The following is a 15,891-nucleotide window of genomic DNA, read 5'->3' on the forward strand; positions in this document are numbered from 1 at the left end:
CCGTTTTGTGAACAAAATGAAAACAGGTTTGTTCTCCAATTCTTGCTGGTTAATAACTGAGTTAAAACTCTTCAAGGCCGCTTTTAACGAACATTTATGGTGTTCAGTATCAATTTGACAGATATCCACGAAAAACATGGCAACGTTGCAGGTCTTTAACTGAGCTAATTTCGGTTGTCTGAACTCAGAAATCTCGATTGTCGACACTTTAGGCTTAGTGAGCTCCAAATACAGTGTCTTGTGTTTCTCGAGACATCCAAAGTAGCGTATTATATCTGTATCAGTTGGCAGATAGCCATCATTGCCGATTTCAGAGCATCGAGCACAGAAAAGATCTAACGAGGTGTGGCGCCAAACAGGGTTGCTTTCGTACATGTCTTGAAACCGTTTTTCTGCCCACAAACTTTTCAAAGCATCTTGTGTATGATTACATAAAGGAATGTACGGCCTTATTTTGATTTCTTTGTTGATGCAGTACTGCATAAATTGAGTAAAAGGTTTCCGATCGTCGCTTTCTAAACTGTTCAGGTAAGACCAATTTTCCAAAACTAGCTCTAAACTCTGCTGTAAGATATATCGTCTAATTAAACGTCTGTACTCTTTCCGATCTTCAATTGAGTAACCTTTACCAAGACTTAACTGCATGTGTTTTTTCAAAGTGCTTTTCCCCGATCCTACAAGTCCAATTAGCAGAACATTCACGTCTGATTTCACAAAATCCGATTTGCGAGGCGTTTCGATAACTTCCAAATTTTCAGGGTTTTCAATATTTTCAACTTCGGATGATTCACTTCCTTTATGTTGCATGTTAAAATTTTTCGAATTGAAGTTTTGGTTTGACTTTTGAAACATGCCAACATTGGTGTTGAGCTCGTTTTGCGACGCTTTTTCGTGGAAATCTTCGAGAGGTCCGATAATTTCCACTTTGTCGAGCGTAGTCTCAGTTATATTGCGATTTTCACCGTCTTTCATTTGATCACGCGATTCAATTTTATTGTTCATTTTATCAGCAAAATCGTCTTTTGCGATTTCAACTTTGGGTTGGGCGTTTATTTCAAACTTCTGTTTAACAGGTGTGGGGTCATTGCCGACAGTTGGTTGATCAACAATTACGGGTGAATCGTTATTAGGGTTTACAGGGGTGACCTCAATTTGTTTTTCTTGCACGGTATCTAGTTCCTGCCCGGTGTTTGTTTGAAGATTTCTGGAGCTTGTTGACGCACCCATTGTATGAAATGCTGACTAATTTGGCGGAAAAAAGGTTATCAATACTTTCAAAAGAGAAAATGTAAAACTGGAAAAAATAACTGGACAATAAGGGTTGCGACACTCCACTTGTGAGAATCAATTCATAACTACATGTTACTCTTATAAATCACGACAATAGGTTTATTGCAACAGATTGAAAAAATGTATAAATTTAAAAGTAGAAAACCGATAATTTTGGTTTCTAATACAGCGATTTGAAAGCGATCGAGCTATTTGTGGAAACTGGTTTGAGCCAAGCAAATAAAACCAAATACAGGAAACTCAGAATATTTATATGTACAATAAAACCAAACACTAGATGGCGTCTGGTTTTCAACATTTAATAGGTGACTTTGAAAATAGGCAGAATTTCATGCAAAATTAATAATATTTCTATTCCTGAATTGTCCATTTTTAGCGACCAACACAAACATACATCATAGTTGATTTGTTTACTAATGTTTGCGTTTTGTAACCAATGTTACCAACAATTTAATGTGTTTCCACATATCAACAATCAATGTTGTGAATTGTAAAAATCTTAACCGTGAAAACCACATTAGTCAAACAGATAAAACGATGCTTTAAACTAATCAATACCAGGTGTTTTAACCCATTTCACGAAATTATAAATATCAATTCTGGCAGAACGAACCTTTTCATGTATTGTGTTCACATTTTGACAATGAAACAATTGAAACAAAAAGCTATTTTTCAATTCGAAATTGACGAATATTTTTTTAAAAAATTGATAAATGGTAAAATTATATTGAAAGTGAAACTATATTGAATTTACACAATATAAACAATAAATTGACATCTATTTATTCATTTGATATATTTATAATATCATCAATTCATAAATCAGTTAATTCAATTTTCAAACAAAAGGCCAGTGCTCTCTCATCTCTTCAAATTTAGAAGTGGGCGGAACGTTTTACTTTTCCTTCATAATGAACTGCGCTCAACTAATCAATTAACAGAAAATATTGCCCCGTAAATTAGGAAATTAGCAAAAAAAATTATTGAGTTCAAAGACTTCAAACCATTTTTGTAATCTAAATTCGTCCCATTACGGGTAAAATATAGCAAAATATATCATGCAATCAGCTTTTTCTAGTCGGCTTGACTTTTTGACCGTGGTACTAACTTTATTCGAGACCAGCCCGATGTTATTCTTACAAGATCTCGCAAGATTAATGCAGATGGATGTAAATCGTGAAATGTTCCAGCAATTTGAGCACCTAAGTGCGTTTTTTGACCACTAAAGAACACTAGAATGCCTTAATAGAGCACAACAGTTATGAAAATAAAACGTTTCACAATTTGATTTAATTTTGAAATATTGTCAACTTTACAAAAACTATTGCTCTGCTATTTACTCTACCGAAGGAAGGGGCGGTTAGACGAGGGTAGTTATTAGTAGTAACAGTTAGTTATTACAAAGCGGGGTGGAGGATAAGCAGGAGAGGTGGCCTCTAAGACTGTTGGATTTCGGGAGCACCCTGAAACAAAATGAAATGATAGAAAACAAACGAAAGGAATGTTAATGAGTTTTAACTTGCTAAAGGCAACAGGGGAAAATTTAGAGTCTACTCATATCCAGTGCCGGCTTTTAAAATTCGTTTCCCAAATTCGTTTGCCCTCTTGTAATACCAGGTTAAGATCCCATACTGAAATGATCTCGAATCAAACCATCTTCAAGCTCCCGCCTGCGCACCATGGGCTGGAATTATTTTTCTAGAAAAATCTTTGCGCTTCCCAGGTTGAGGTGCAGACCCAAATTGCTTTATGATCAGACCCAATCAAGCGCACACCCGTGTGTTCCCACACCGAAATTACAGGGTCTAAACGGAAGTTCGAGCGCACTACAGTCTGGACCATGGTCTGGAGTTGGTCTGATCAGGGGTCAGTTTGGTCTGAAACGTCTGATCATAGGCGTATTTGAGAGCACTTGAGTCCGATCATAAACGGTTCGAGCGCAACTTGGTCTGATCAGAAGCGCAATCGAGCGCACTTGAGTCTGATCATAAACAATTCGAGCGCAATTGGGTCTGATCAAAAACGTTTTCGAACGCAATTGGGTCTGATCAAGGACCGTTTCGGGTGCCTTCTTTTTTTCATTTTTGTTGTTTTTTTACTGAGAGATGTTGGCTCTGCCAAGAGGCAACAATAAAGCAGAGTTCTGATCAGGGACTCATCTAAATTCCGATGGCTCTGATAAGAAAAAGGAGTCCAGCTGATATCAAAGGCCGGTCCCCTTCAGAGGAAATTTTGATTAACTGGAGACCACGATGTTTCTTATGGAAAGCTGTCTAAACTCATCCATTGAGTCAGAACTATACACTAAATGGTGCACTAAATAAAATTTGTTCTTAACAGTTGGGTTTCGTTTTCTTTAGCAATACTTCTATAGTTGAATTTTCCTTTGATGAATTAAATACTGCAAACATCAGCTTTAATGAAATGATTATATTATTGCATCTGAAAAGTCTAATAAGAGACCCTCTGTGTCTGGAAAGTCTGATCAGAGGTAACCTTGGTCTGGAAAGTCTGATCAGGGTTCATTTCCGCCTGGAAAGTCTGATCAGAGATGATTTCGGTCTGCAAAGTTTGAGACGAAAATTTGGGCCTGGACCTGAACCTGGGTTACGAAAATCTGGACATATCTTCCTAACCATTGTCCAGACCAGACATTGTTTCCGGAAAAAATTACCATCAAAATAACAATTCTCATGAAAAATTTTCTCAAAGCTTCCCTTAAAAAGGAGTCGAAAATGAGGCTTGTTTTGATCTATTCTTTTTTCATTATTTGACATAACAGGGAAAAATACCATTTGATTTGCCAAATTTCAAAACCTCTGCATTATTGGTTTCAGATTAAGAAGGAAATTAATCTCAACTGGTTTGATTTTGGAAGAGTGTATTGGAGAAGTAAGACAAAATTATTTAATTTAAAGCTGTCGTAAACAAAAACGGTCCGTCCCTGGTGTATTAATTCAGCTGAAAATGCGCTCACTTACTGTCCACTCTAGTCAAACTTCGACGCTTATCTTGCAAGATATTGCAAGATTCTTGCATATGACGCTTATCTTGCAGGATACTGCAAGACTCTTGCAGCATGTCATCAATATATCATTGATGCCCAATTAATTAGAGAACATCTATGCACTATTATGGATCTTTGCCCGAAACAGACCTTTAATAGTTAAGAGAAGAAGTGACAAAACAAAAGGAAGCAAAGAAAAGCAGTCGAATTTCAACACACAAAAAACTAACAAACTGAGAACTGATTTATTTATCTTAAACGCTTGTATCATCATTATTAATTCAAATAAGCAAAATGATTTTCTGAGTATACTTAAGGCGGTCAATGTGACATTCTGACGCCCAACGAAAAAGACAAAGGATCTAAAATTTCCTTCTCGAAGATTTTTTTTTCTCGTAAAAAGGGTAGAGAAGGAAATTTTAGAAAAAACTCATCACATCCAACACCCGGCAGAACACCCATTCCATCACGAGCTTCATATATTTAACTGGGCTTTCTTATTTCATTATTATTTATCTTTCCCTGTTATTTTTTCGCCCGTTTGATTGTTCAACCCTTTCTTGCGACCTGAGAATTTTTTCCGGATATGTCCAAAAATTAATGACAAAAATTCGGTGTTTCAACAATTTTACCTTCTTGCATTTTCCGGTAATTCCGAATGAGCGCTTTAATATCCGTTCCCAATTTTACGAAACGAGCGTAACACACACGAGCGCACCGAACACGTTTCAACAGCATTCTCTTTGTTTTTATGTCCGGAAAAACAACGACCTTATTCTCAACTATATATTTTTTCCAAATGCTATGAAGAGTCGGCATTGGTAGGGTATTCAGGTAGGTTTCGGTTTTTCAGGTAGCTTTCTCTGGTGTTATCAGGTAGGTTTAAGTGGTATCAGGTAGGTTATTGAATACATATCAGGTAGGTTGCAGGTAGGTTCCAGGTAGGCATATCCAGGTAGCGTTTTTTTAAAGTAATCGGTTAGGTTTTCAGGTAGGTTCCTCCGGTGGTATAAGGTAGGTTTCAGTGGTATCCGGTAGGTTATTGAGTAGGTTTCAGTTAGGTTGCAGGTAGGTCCAGGTAGGGATTTGGTAGATTTTAGGTATTCAGCTAGTTTTTTTTCAGGTAGTTTTCAATTTGGTCTCTGGTTAGGTTTCAGGTAGGTATCTAGTAGGTTTTCAGGTATTCAGGTAGGTGTTCCAGGTAGGTTTTGCAGGTTCTAACAGACTTGCTGAAAAAATTTCGAAGCGCTTCGAAGAAAGAAGCTGTCTTTGTTAGACCGGTGAAATTCAATGGTTTTTTCTAGAACTGGAAAATCCACAGGAGGTAACAAACAAACAATGATCTCCTCAAATTCGCAGACACAATACTCAGACGACAACACCGAAAGTCACGAGCAGGTTTCTGAAGATCCCCATTTAAAACGTCTGACCAACTTAAAGTTGATGTATGAAAGTGAAATCGATTCGTGCATCGAATTTATTACATCCGGCAATGACTGCGGCGAGGAAAAGCACCATCATCTGATGCAGAAACTCTATGCTCTCATTTGAGCAAACTCAAATTCAAGATACGGAAGACTACTTCCGCATACCGAAAATACAAAACGGAACTTGTGTCCGCAACACAAAGCAACCAAACAAATAACATCCCAAGGGTGGCCTTTGACAACAGCAGTTATCAAACTCATACTGAGGCATCCCTAACGACCAACATTTTCTCAGCACCCGCCGAATACAGTTCTTACAGTGAAGCCTTCCCTAACAATGCTGCACCCAGTAGCTTAATGGGAGATTCAAACACAATTTTGCCGCCGGCAAATTTGTCGCAACAACTCATCACCACATCTGCTGACGTATCAGGCACCAGCACAATCAACAATGCCTTGTCTGGAGTTACCTCTGGTGGCTTCAATTCCACTTCCGCAAAAATCGACGGCGCATTTCCCTCATTCCATGTTTCTCATCAGGCGGCCCAAACTTCTCCTTTAAATCCGCCAATCAGAACTTCGCAAGCATCCTTTACACTCCCAACAGTTGGTATTGTGCCTCAAACTCCTACCTCAATGTCTTCTTGTTTTCAGAAATCGGTTCCGAAGTTACAGGCAACAAAGTTTGATTGAGCTCCATTAAGTTGGCTAGAGTGGTTCAGTGTGTTTCAAGCAACAATTGATCGTTCTCCAATGCCTCTGCAGAAAAAATGATTCATCTGTAATCGCTCCTGATTGGAGAAGCAAAAGCACTGGTTGACGGCTATGGCTGCAATGGCAGTCTGTACGCACCCGCTTTAGCACGTCTGGAAGAACATTTTGGTAATCCGAACAGGATTGTCAATGCCTTCCTCGAAAAACTGTCACATTTTAGACCGCCTAACCTGACAGTCCCAGACAGCTATACGCAATTCTCTGCTTTCCTTTTAACCCTTGTGGACACATTTCAGCAACTTGTATTCAACCATGACATACATTCCACTGCAAATGTCAATCAAGCCTTAAACAAGCTTCCAACACCAGTCCGCTTGGAATGGAATAAGCACGTTTTGGAAAGAAGTTTACTTCAACCATCTCTGAAAGAGCTTTCGGAGTGGCTTCTAATCTATGCGAAGGCTTGCAGAGATTTACCCACCTCTTGTGCATCAGCTCAACCTCCAAACACTCATTCAAAGGCCTCTAACCATCTTTGGAAGCAATCGAATCAGCAAACCCAATTCAACCGTCCGTCCAACAGATCACACCAGGATCAGCGCACAAACCCGTCAAATAGCTTTCAACCAAGATCTGGAAAGGTGTCGTTTGTCCAAACAACGGTAGCTGTCAGTATTTATACAAATGTTCTCATTTCCAAGATCTGTCTCCACTCGATAGACGAGAACACGTGAAAAAATTGAAACTATGTTTCAACTGTTTTGGTAGTCACCATGTACAACAATGCACATCAAAAAATTTTTATCGCTCTGCAGACTGCGGCAAAAAGCACCACACAATGCTCCATGAAAGCTTCATTGCAAAAAATCAAGCAATCCGACCCTCTTCAACAGTTAAATCGGTTCAACTGCATGGCACAGGTGAAGTTGCTTTCTTACCAGTTCAACTGTCTAACGGGGAGGAAACGTTTGAGACATATGCTTATCTCGACAACGGAAGTTGCCAGAGCCTCCTCCTCCAATCCGCAGCTCTGATTCTAGGTATTGATATGAACACTTTTGGAAAGATGCCTATTAGTGGCTACCACACAACAAAAGAAATAGATTGTTCTCCAGTTTCTTTAAAAATTAAACCTTATCAGTCTAATAAGACACCAATCCTTGTAAACGAAGTCTTGGCAGTACCCAATTTGAATATGAACCCTGTTAACACTAATAAGCTGAACAAGCCTTGCAAAAAATTTGAACATCTCAATCACATTTCGTTCCCAAATGTTGATGAAAATAAAGTCTCAATAATCATCGGCATCGACAATCTGGAACTGATCCATTACAGTAAGGTGATTAAAGGCCCAAAAAACACGCCCTGGGCTGTAGAATCTCCTCTAGGATGGACATGTGCAGGTAAAACTAGCGTCACAGCAGACGAACAGAGTCCAGTGTTCAAAACACAAATCAACTCTCATCCTCATCTAGACAATGAACTTTTCACAAAAGTACAACAGTGGGTGAAAATTGAGAACTACGGTATAGCTTCATCAAAAAGGGCTATGTCTAAAAATGATGAAAAAGCTCTGCAAATCTTTGAGTCGACTACAAACTTTTCTGATGGTCACAACGAAATAGGCCTTCTTTGGAAGGAAAACGCCAAGTTACCAAACAACAGATGGCTAGCAGAAAAACAGTTAAAGCAATTAAACAAAAAGCTCTCAACAAAACCAGATCTACAAAGTAAGTACGAGCCTCAAAATGGTTATGTTGTCAAAATTGATCCAGCTACAGACAAAGAAACAGCATGTTCTTATCTTCCTCACCATCCCGTTTCAAATGAAAACAAACCCGGAAAAATCAGGAGAGTCACCAATGCATCCAGTGTTTTGCAAGGTCAATCCTTGAATTCAAACCTTTTGAAGGGAACCGATTTGTTGAGTAATCTTGTGGGAGTCATATTAAGATTCCGCGAGCAACAAGTGGCAATTTCACTAGACATTGAGCAAATGTTTATGCAAATTAAAGTTGCTCCCTCTGATCGTTCGTTTCTTCGGTTTCTCTGGAATCACAATGGCAAAATCGAAGAGTATCAATACAAACGTCATATCTTCGGCGCAACATCTTCCCCATGCATAGCGTCCTACGCTCTTCGTCGTTCAGCACGTGACAATCAGGACAAATTTCCTCAAGTTTTGCACGTCATTGAGCGTAATGTTTACATGGATGACCTATATATCTCGACAGCAGACGTTGAAAGTGCTGTAAACGTTATGAACAGCACTAAAAAGTGTCTTTAACTTGGTGGTTTCAACTTCACAAAGTGGAACTCTAGTTCAGACGAGTTCTTGAAAAACGTCGCAAACGAAAATCTTTTGAAGCCTGATCTACCATCACGTCAACCTCAAAAAGTTTTGGGTTTACCGTGGAACGCGAGCACGGACGAGTACATCATTGACAAAAGGCTTTTCAAAAGGTTCCCCAATGATCAATTCACAACACAGAGGAAACTTTTGAAGTTCGTCGCTTCAATTTTTGATCCCCTTGGCGTTATAGCCCCTTTAACAATCAGAGTGAGGAAAATATTGCAAGCAATTTGGAATAAAGGTCCACAATGGGACGCACCTCTGGATGTTCAGCAGTTCCCAGACTTTCTCCAATTCAAAAACGAACTTCCAATTTATCAGAATATCTGCATTCCACGTGCTCTCTTCCGTAGAAACACGAAAATTCAGTCAACAGCTCTTCACACGTTCACAGACGCTTCAGAGTATGCTCTATCAGCAGTGTCTTATCTAAGAACTGAGTAAGTTGATAAAACAGTTGATGTAGTGTTCATGATGGGCAAAGCCAGAGTAGCTCCGATCAAGAGGATGACTATTCTAAACCTGAATTTGCAAGCGGCAGTGTATGGCGCGCAATTAGCTCAGTTTATTAAAGAACAGCAAGATTTGGAAATCGGAAAATTTTTTTTCTGGTCCGATAGTACAACTGTACTCCATTGGTTGAGAACTCCAGAAATGCGGCATCGAACTTTCGTTGCCAATAGACTAGAAAAAATTCTCGACGTCTCTTCATTTCTCAATTGGCGCTTCTTCTGATAATCCCGCTGATGACGGCTCAAGAGGCTATGAGGTTCGACAGATGAATGCAACTTCTCGTTGGTTGAGTGGACCATCATTTTTCCGCTCCGAAGAAAAAGAGTTGCCTGGTCAAGATCTCTTGAAGCGTAACCCACTGGTATTCTCAATACAGCCACTGGAAGCCCCTAAACCGTCAACTGAAGGGTGTGTAATAGATATTACACGTTTTGGCAACTGGAATCGGTTGATAAGAGTGACTGCGTACTGCTTCTTTTTCCGCGACCTTTGCAAGAAGCGAAGCAAACATTTGGCTCTCTCTCATCATACTTTTGCGTACAGGTATCTGATCCAGTTATCGCAGATTGAAAATTTTGCAAACGATATATCTGCTCTACGTAAGGGAAAAGAAATTTCAGCATCAAGTTGTTTGAAAGACCTTTGTCCGTATGTTGACAAAATTGATCAGCTCCGCGCAAAAGGTCGGTTGTCCAAGGCAATGGTTTTAGAGACTGCCCGACGCCCAATCATTCTGGATGGTCTAAACCCAATTGTGAAGCTGCTCATCAAGAATTTTCACCTTACTAACGCTCACTCAGGAGTTGAACAAACGCGCTGCCTCCTTATGCAATACTATTGGATTTTGAAATGCCGAGCTGTCGTTAGGCAGACAGTCCGCCAATGCATTCCTTGTCGGCGAATGATAAAGGAAATCCAGCAACCTCAAATGTCTGATCTACCATGCGAGCGGTTACCAAGTGAGCACCACTTTGTCTTTGCAACAACAGGACTCGACTTCATAGGTCCTTTCCCCGTATCTCAATGCGGCAGACACGCTACACGCTACGTACTTCTGTTCACCTGCTTGGTGGTAAGAGCAGTCCACTTGGAGATAGCAGAAAACCTGTCTACAGTCTCTACAATGAATTGCGTCCGCAGATTCCTTAGTCGCCGCGGAAAGCCAAAAAATTTCTCTCCGACAACGGGAAATCTTTTGTCAGCTCTTGTTCGGAACTAAAGAAAGGTATCGAAGCACTCAGAGCATCAAAGGAGTTTTCCTCAAAACTCCATATTCTTGATATTGAAATTGAATGGAAGTTTAATCCTCCCCTTGCAACACACTTTGGTGGCAGTTGGGAAAAGTTAATTCAGGTGTTAAAATTGTCTTTGTACAAGGTCATTGGATCAAGAACACTAACTCATGAAACGTTGTCTACCTTCACTTGCGAAACAGAATCTAACATGAACTCTCGTCCCCTCACATACACTTCGAGTGACATTAATGATCCACTTCCCCTAAAACCAAACCATTTTCTTTTGGGCAGACCCACTGTTAATTTTCCACCTGGTATTTTTCCGAGAGAAAGATTTCAATCTCAAAGTCTTGGAGAACTTCACAACACTTGGCCGAACACTTTTGGAACAGATTTCTTAGAGAATATATCCCAAACCAGCACAAACGTTCGAAATGGACTAAAGGTTGTCCGAATTTACAAGTAGGCGATCTAGTTTGGGTTTTAGAGGATTTCACGCCTTGAGGTCTTTGGCCACTGGCCAAAGTCATTGAAGTATATCCTAGTTCGGACCAAAATGTCAGATCCGTTAAACTAAAAACCGCATTTGGGGAAAAAATTCGCCCTGTTGTTAAAATAAGCAAAGTTCTAGCTGACTAATTTTTATCTTTGATTCAAACACTAATTTACAAGGTTCGCCTCTTTGTAAGTTCTGGTATTAGGAAAAAAACAATTTTTCCATGACAATTTGTACTCAAATTCTGCTTTTTCTGCGCTGGTAGAAAAATTGCTACACCGTAGCAACCTGTTACTCCCCTCAGAGCGTTCGGACATCTATATTTTGACCTCCTCATTAAATTTTCTGCGGACCCCCAGTTTTGCGAAAAGTTTACTTTATTTTTTTGCGTTTATGGGTTTATTACGCTTTTTAACCGCTTATTCCTACGTACTTCGTTTATCTTCGCAAAAACGTTCATTGAAATCCGTAAGTTGATTTTCTTGCGTAACGTCAGTTATTCGTTTATCTCGAAACTTGTTTCTTTGTTAATGAGTCACCAAGTTTGCATTTTCAACCAAGAATTGTCTTTAATTTTATGGACTTACTCTACTATTCTTTGCAATCCTGCAAATGGGGCCGGCTATGTCATCAATACATCATTGATGCCCAATTAATTAGAGAACGTCTATGCACTATTATGGATCTTTGCCCGAAACAGACCTTTAATGGTTAAGAGAAGAAGTGACAAAACAAAAGGAAGCAAAGAAAAGCAGTCGAATTTCAACACACAAAAAACTAAAAAACTGAGAACTGATTTTTTTATCTTAAACGCTTGTATCATCATTATTAATTCAAATAAGCAAAATGATTTCCTGAGTATACTTAAGGCGGTCAATGTGACACAGCATATCAAGCTTATCTTGCGAGATGCAAGATCTGGACGCTTATCTTGCAAGAATCTTACAAAATCTTACAGGATAAGCGTCAAAAATGTTGGAAGAAAACGCGCAATTTTAAAGACTGATTCACGGATCATATTATCTAACGGGTTCAGTTCATTGACTGAATGTCATGGTTCAAACAAGCAGTTTTCATCTCAAATCTAACGTCGATAACGTATTTGAGGTACTCGTATTGAAAACAGTTTTCAACTGTTGTTTCAATGGTTAAATCTGCCTACACCAAGTTTGACCCTCAGCTTACAAGACCTTTGCGAGCATCAGGCGCTTATCTTGTAAGATGTTTGCAAGAAGTCGACGCTTACAAGATCGACGCTTAGTTTGCAAGATTCTTGCATGCCGACGGTTATCTTATAACACCTTGCAAGAGGTGCGTAATCTTACAAGACTGATGCAACATTCTGGCGAGATCTTGCAAGATGACCGTCGGTAATAGACCAGGGCTACCTAATCCGAGTAATAGTCTACAGCAAATTATGTTACACGTACGATTATTTAGGGCGCTGAATAGCAGATCGAGTTATGATTAACTATACCGTATTAAGGACTTGACAGCTCCAACAGATATATAACTTAGTAAACACTGTTCACTATTTTTTGCTCACGGTTGCAAGCTTAAAATTCCATCATATAATTTGAACACTCAATGAGCTTTAAAGCCATCAGAACTCTAAGATTCATCATACCGCAGAGAGTATTAGTTTTTTTACGCATTTTCAACTAGATTGTCATCTTTTCATTAGCAACCAATAAAAACTACAAAAAGATGATGGGAAAACTGTCCGATGCTCAAAATTTTGTATGTGATTAAAGACTCTGACTTAGTTCCATGTTCAAAATTGTCACAAAATTCAATTACATTTGAGAAAAATTTTGCACAAAAAAAACATAAAAAACTTTATCAGCTACTCAATTACTTCTGTTTTTTGCTTCTTTTCTATAAAGGTGAGGAGTATTCTCAAGACTTAGGTGTGCATTGTTACTGGAATCAACAAATAACTGAGGATTAAAAACTTTGTGATGAAGTTGAGTCAGGGACACTTGTAAAGCAAAAGATCACAATTAGTGCTTTTACTGGCCACTTTAATGGGTTGAGGACGGTGCTCTTGTGAACATTGTCATTCGCACCGGTTTGCAATAAAACTAACTCCTATTGCTCAAAAGTTCGGTTGTGGTCCTCGGGTCTTTGGATCTAAAAGAACATCACAAAAAAAAGCTTCTGTCAAGCACAAAGAAAGTTTAAGAAAAGTTGACTATTTTTTAACTACAATAACAGCGCTGCAAAGAACTACAGTTTTGATGATTCGACTTCAACAAAAGTTCCTGGTTCTGTTTGGCAATTGAAAAAAATCAACGCGAAAACCTTTTTATAATAAATTCGAGAAAGTTTGAATTGCTCGATTGTCTTTCATTCCGATTCAATTTTTTTAAAAAATTTTGCCCAAGCATTGGAGATGAAAAAAGAGATAGTAAAAGACGAAAAAAAAATTGAAAATCCTAAAATCTCAGGGCCTATTTGCTTGTATTTTCGGAGATCTTGTTGCAATTTCGAGTGGTTGATTTGTTCAATAAGTTGCTGGTTTTGTTTTGGAGAAACGTGGAAAAGAGCTTTCTTTCATGCTTTATCAATTTCCATGTATGATGTTTCCATAGTTCTGTCACCGCAGGTCACAGGACTGCAAAAAAAGTTTTAACGGTTTTTTTTAGTAGTTTTCGGTCAACTCTGTTTTTTGATAAGAACGGGTGAAAATATTTATTGGAAGGCTTTGACTGGAAAAATTGACACCAGATTACAACATCACTACAGTCCACTATGACACGCGGAGTTTCTCTGTACAATCGAACCAAAATTAGAATCGATTGCAACACTGTAATTGTTGATTTCATTTCGGATATTGAATCGATTCTATTTTTTTTCACCCCGATTCATTTAACCCCTCAAATCTTAACACCAGCCTTTTTCAGCTTTCTATAATTTCACCAAGCAAATTAGCAGTGAGCATTACGAGCATGTTTTCTCAAAATTAATTGGACACCCAGACTGAACGTCAAGTCTTAATCAGTACTGATTCAGTGAAATTGCAAGTCTTGGGTCAGTACTGTATCAGAGCTCTGATCATGATGTCACTTTTTAGAACTGGAACGTCCTAATTCAAGTCCTAAGTCTTGGCAAGTCTTGAGTCAAGTCTTGGCCGAGACTTGACAAGTCTGTGCTCAATTCAGAAATGACTTAGACTTGACAAGTTTTGACAAATCTTGGCATGCCTTCACAAGTCTTAAGACTTGAGATAGGACGTGATCAGTACTAATTTGTCAGTTCAGGGGACGTGTATTTCACTAGAGCAGTACTGGTCAAGACTTGAAATTCGTTCCGGAAGTTTAATCCCACGTTCGGTTGTAATAATTTCTTATCATAAGGTTCTAATAATAAGTCCCGCGCGCCACTGAGGCATGGCCAAATGCCTATAACACCAATATCATTAGTACTTGTTGTAAAAAGAACTAATATCCCGGTGAAATGAAAGGGGGTTAAACAAATAAGGATCAACCAAAAAACAGGACAACGTTAAAACAGGTTTTTAATAACCTTTTCCCAAAATTTAATCAAAATTGAGCAAAATTTTTCACAAAAAAAAAACATATAAAAATAAGATTATCAGCTACTCAATTACTTCTGTTTTTTGCTTCTTTTCTATAAAAGTGAGGAGTAATCTAAAGACTTAATGTGAATTGTTACTGGAATCAATAAATAACTGAGGATTAATAACTTTGTGATGAAGTTGAGTCAGGGACACTTCTGAAGCAAAGATCACAATTAGTGCTTTTACTGGCCACTTTAATGGGTTGAGGACGGTGCTCTTGTGAACATTGTCATTCGCACCGGTTTGCAATAAAACAAACTCCTATCGCTCAAAAGTTCGGTTGTGGTCCTCGGGTCTTTGGATCTAAAAGAACATTACAAAAAAAGAGCTTCTGTCAAGCACAAAGAAAGTTTAAGAAAAGTTGACTATTTTTTTAACTACAATAACAGCGCTGCAAAGAACTACATTTTGATGATTCGACTTCAACAAAAATACCTGGTTCTGTTTGGCAATTGAAAAAAATCAACGCGAAAACCTTTATATAATAAATACGGGAAAGATTGAATTGCTCGATTGTCTTTCATTCCGATTCAATTTTTTTAAAAAATTTTGCCCAAGCATTGGAGATGAAAAAAGAGATGGTAAAAGACGAAAAAAAAATTGAAAATCCTAAAATCTCAGGGCCTATTTGCTTGTATTTTCGGAGATCTTGTTGCATATTCGAGTGGTTGATTTGTTCAATAAGTTGCTGGTTTTGTTTTGGAGAAACGTGGAAAAGAGCTTGCTTTCATGCTTTATCAATTTCCATGCATGATGTTTCCATAGTTCTGTCACCGCAGGTCACAGGACTGCAAAAAAGTTTTAACGGTTTTTTTTTAGTAGTTTTCGGTCAACTCTGTTTTTTGATAAGAACGGGTGAAAATATTTATTGGAAGGCTTTGACTGGAAAAATTGACACCAGATTACAACATCACTACAGTCCACTATGACACGCGGAGTTTCTCTGTACAATCGAACCAAAATTAGAATCGATTGCAACACTGTAATTGTTGATTTCATTTCGGATATTGAATCGATTCTATTTTTTTTCACCCCGATTCATTTAACCCCTCAAATCTTAACACCAGCCTTTTTCAGCTTTCTATAATTTCACCAAGCAAATTAGCAGTGAGCATTACGAGCATGTTTTCTCAAAATTAATTGGACACCCAGACTGAACGTCAAGTCTTAATCAGTACTGATTCAGTGAAATTGCAAGTCTTGGGTCAGTACTGTATCAGAGCTCTGATCATGTCACTTTTTAGACCTGGCACGTCCTAATTCAAGTCCTAAG

At 38.5% G+C, this 15,891-nt stretch overlaps 1 protein-coding gene across 9 annotated transcripts in view; it reads right to left on the reverse strand.

The window, feature by feature from the left end:
- Window positions 1-2,410: 2,410 nt before the first annotated feature.
- The window catches only part of LOC142343189 (innexin unc-9-like), a 103,688-nt gene continuing 90,207 nt past the window's right edge, over window positions 2,411-15,891 (reverse strand). For all 9 annotated transcript variants that reach the window (XM_075394910.1, XM_075394907.1, XM_075394913.1 and 6 more), the window contains one exon: window positions 2,411-2,753. In XM_075394910.1, coding sequence (XP_075251025.1) covers window positions 2,727-2,753 — 27 coding nt within the window. In that variant the 3' untranslated portion in view covers window positions 2,411-2,726. The remainder of the gene's footprint in view (window positions 2,754-15,891) is intronic.

The sequence above is a fragment of the Convolutriloba macropyga genome, chromosome 7 (genome assembly GCF_964194025.1).
Source record: "Convolutriloba macropyga chromosome 7, txConMacr16.3, whole genome shotgun sequence".
Lineage (NCBI taxonomy): Eukaryota > Metazoa > Xenacoelomorpha > Acoela > Convolutidae > Convolutriloba > Convolutriloba macropyga.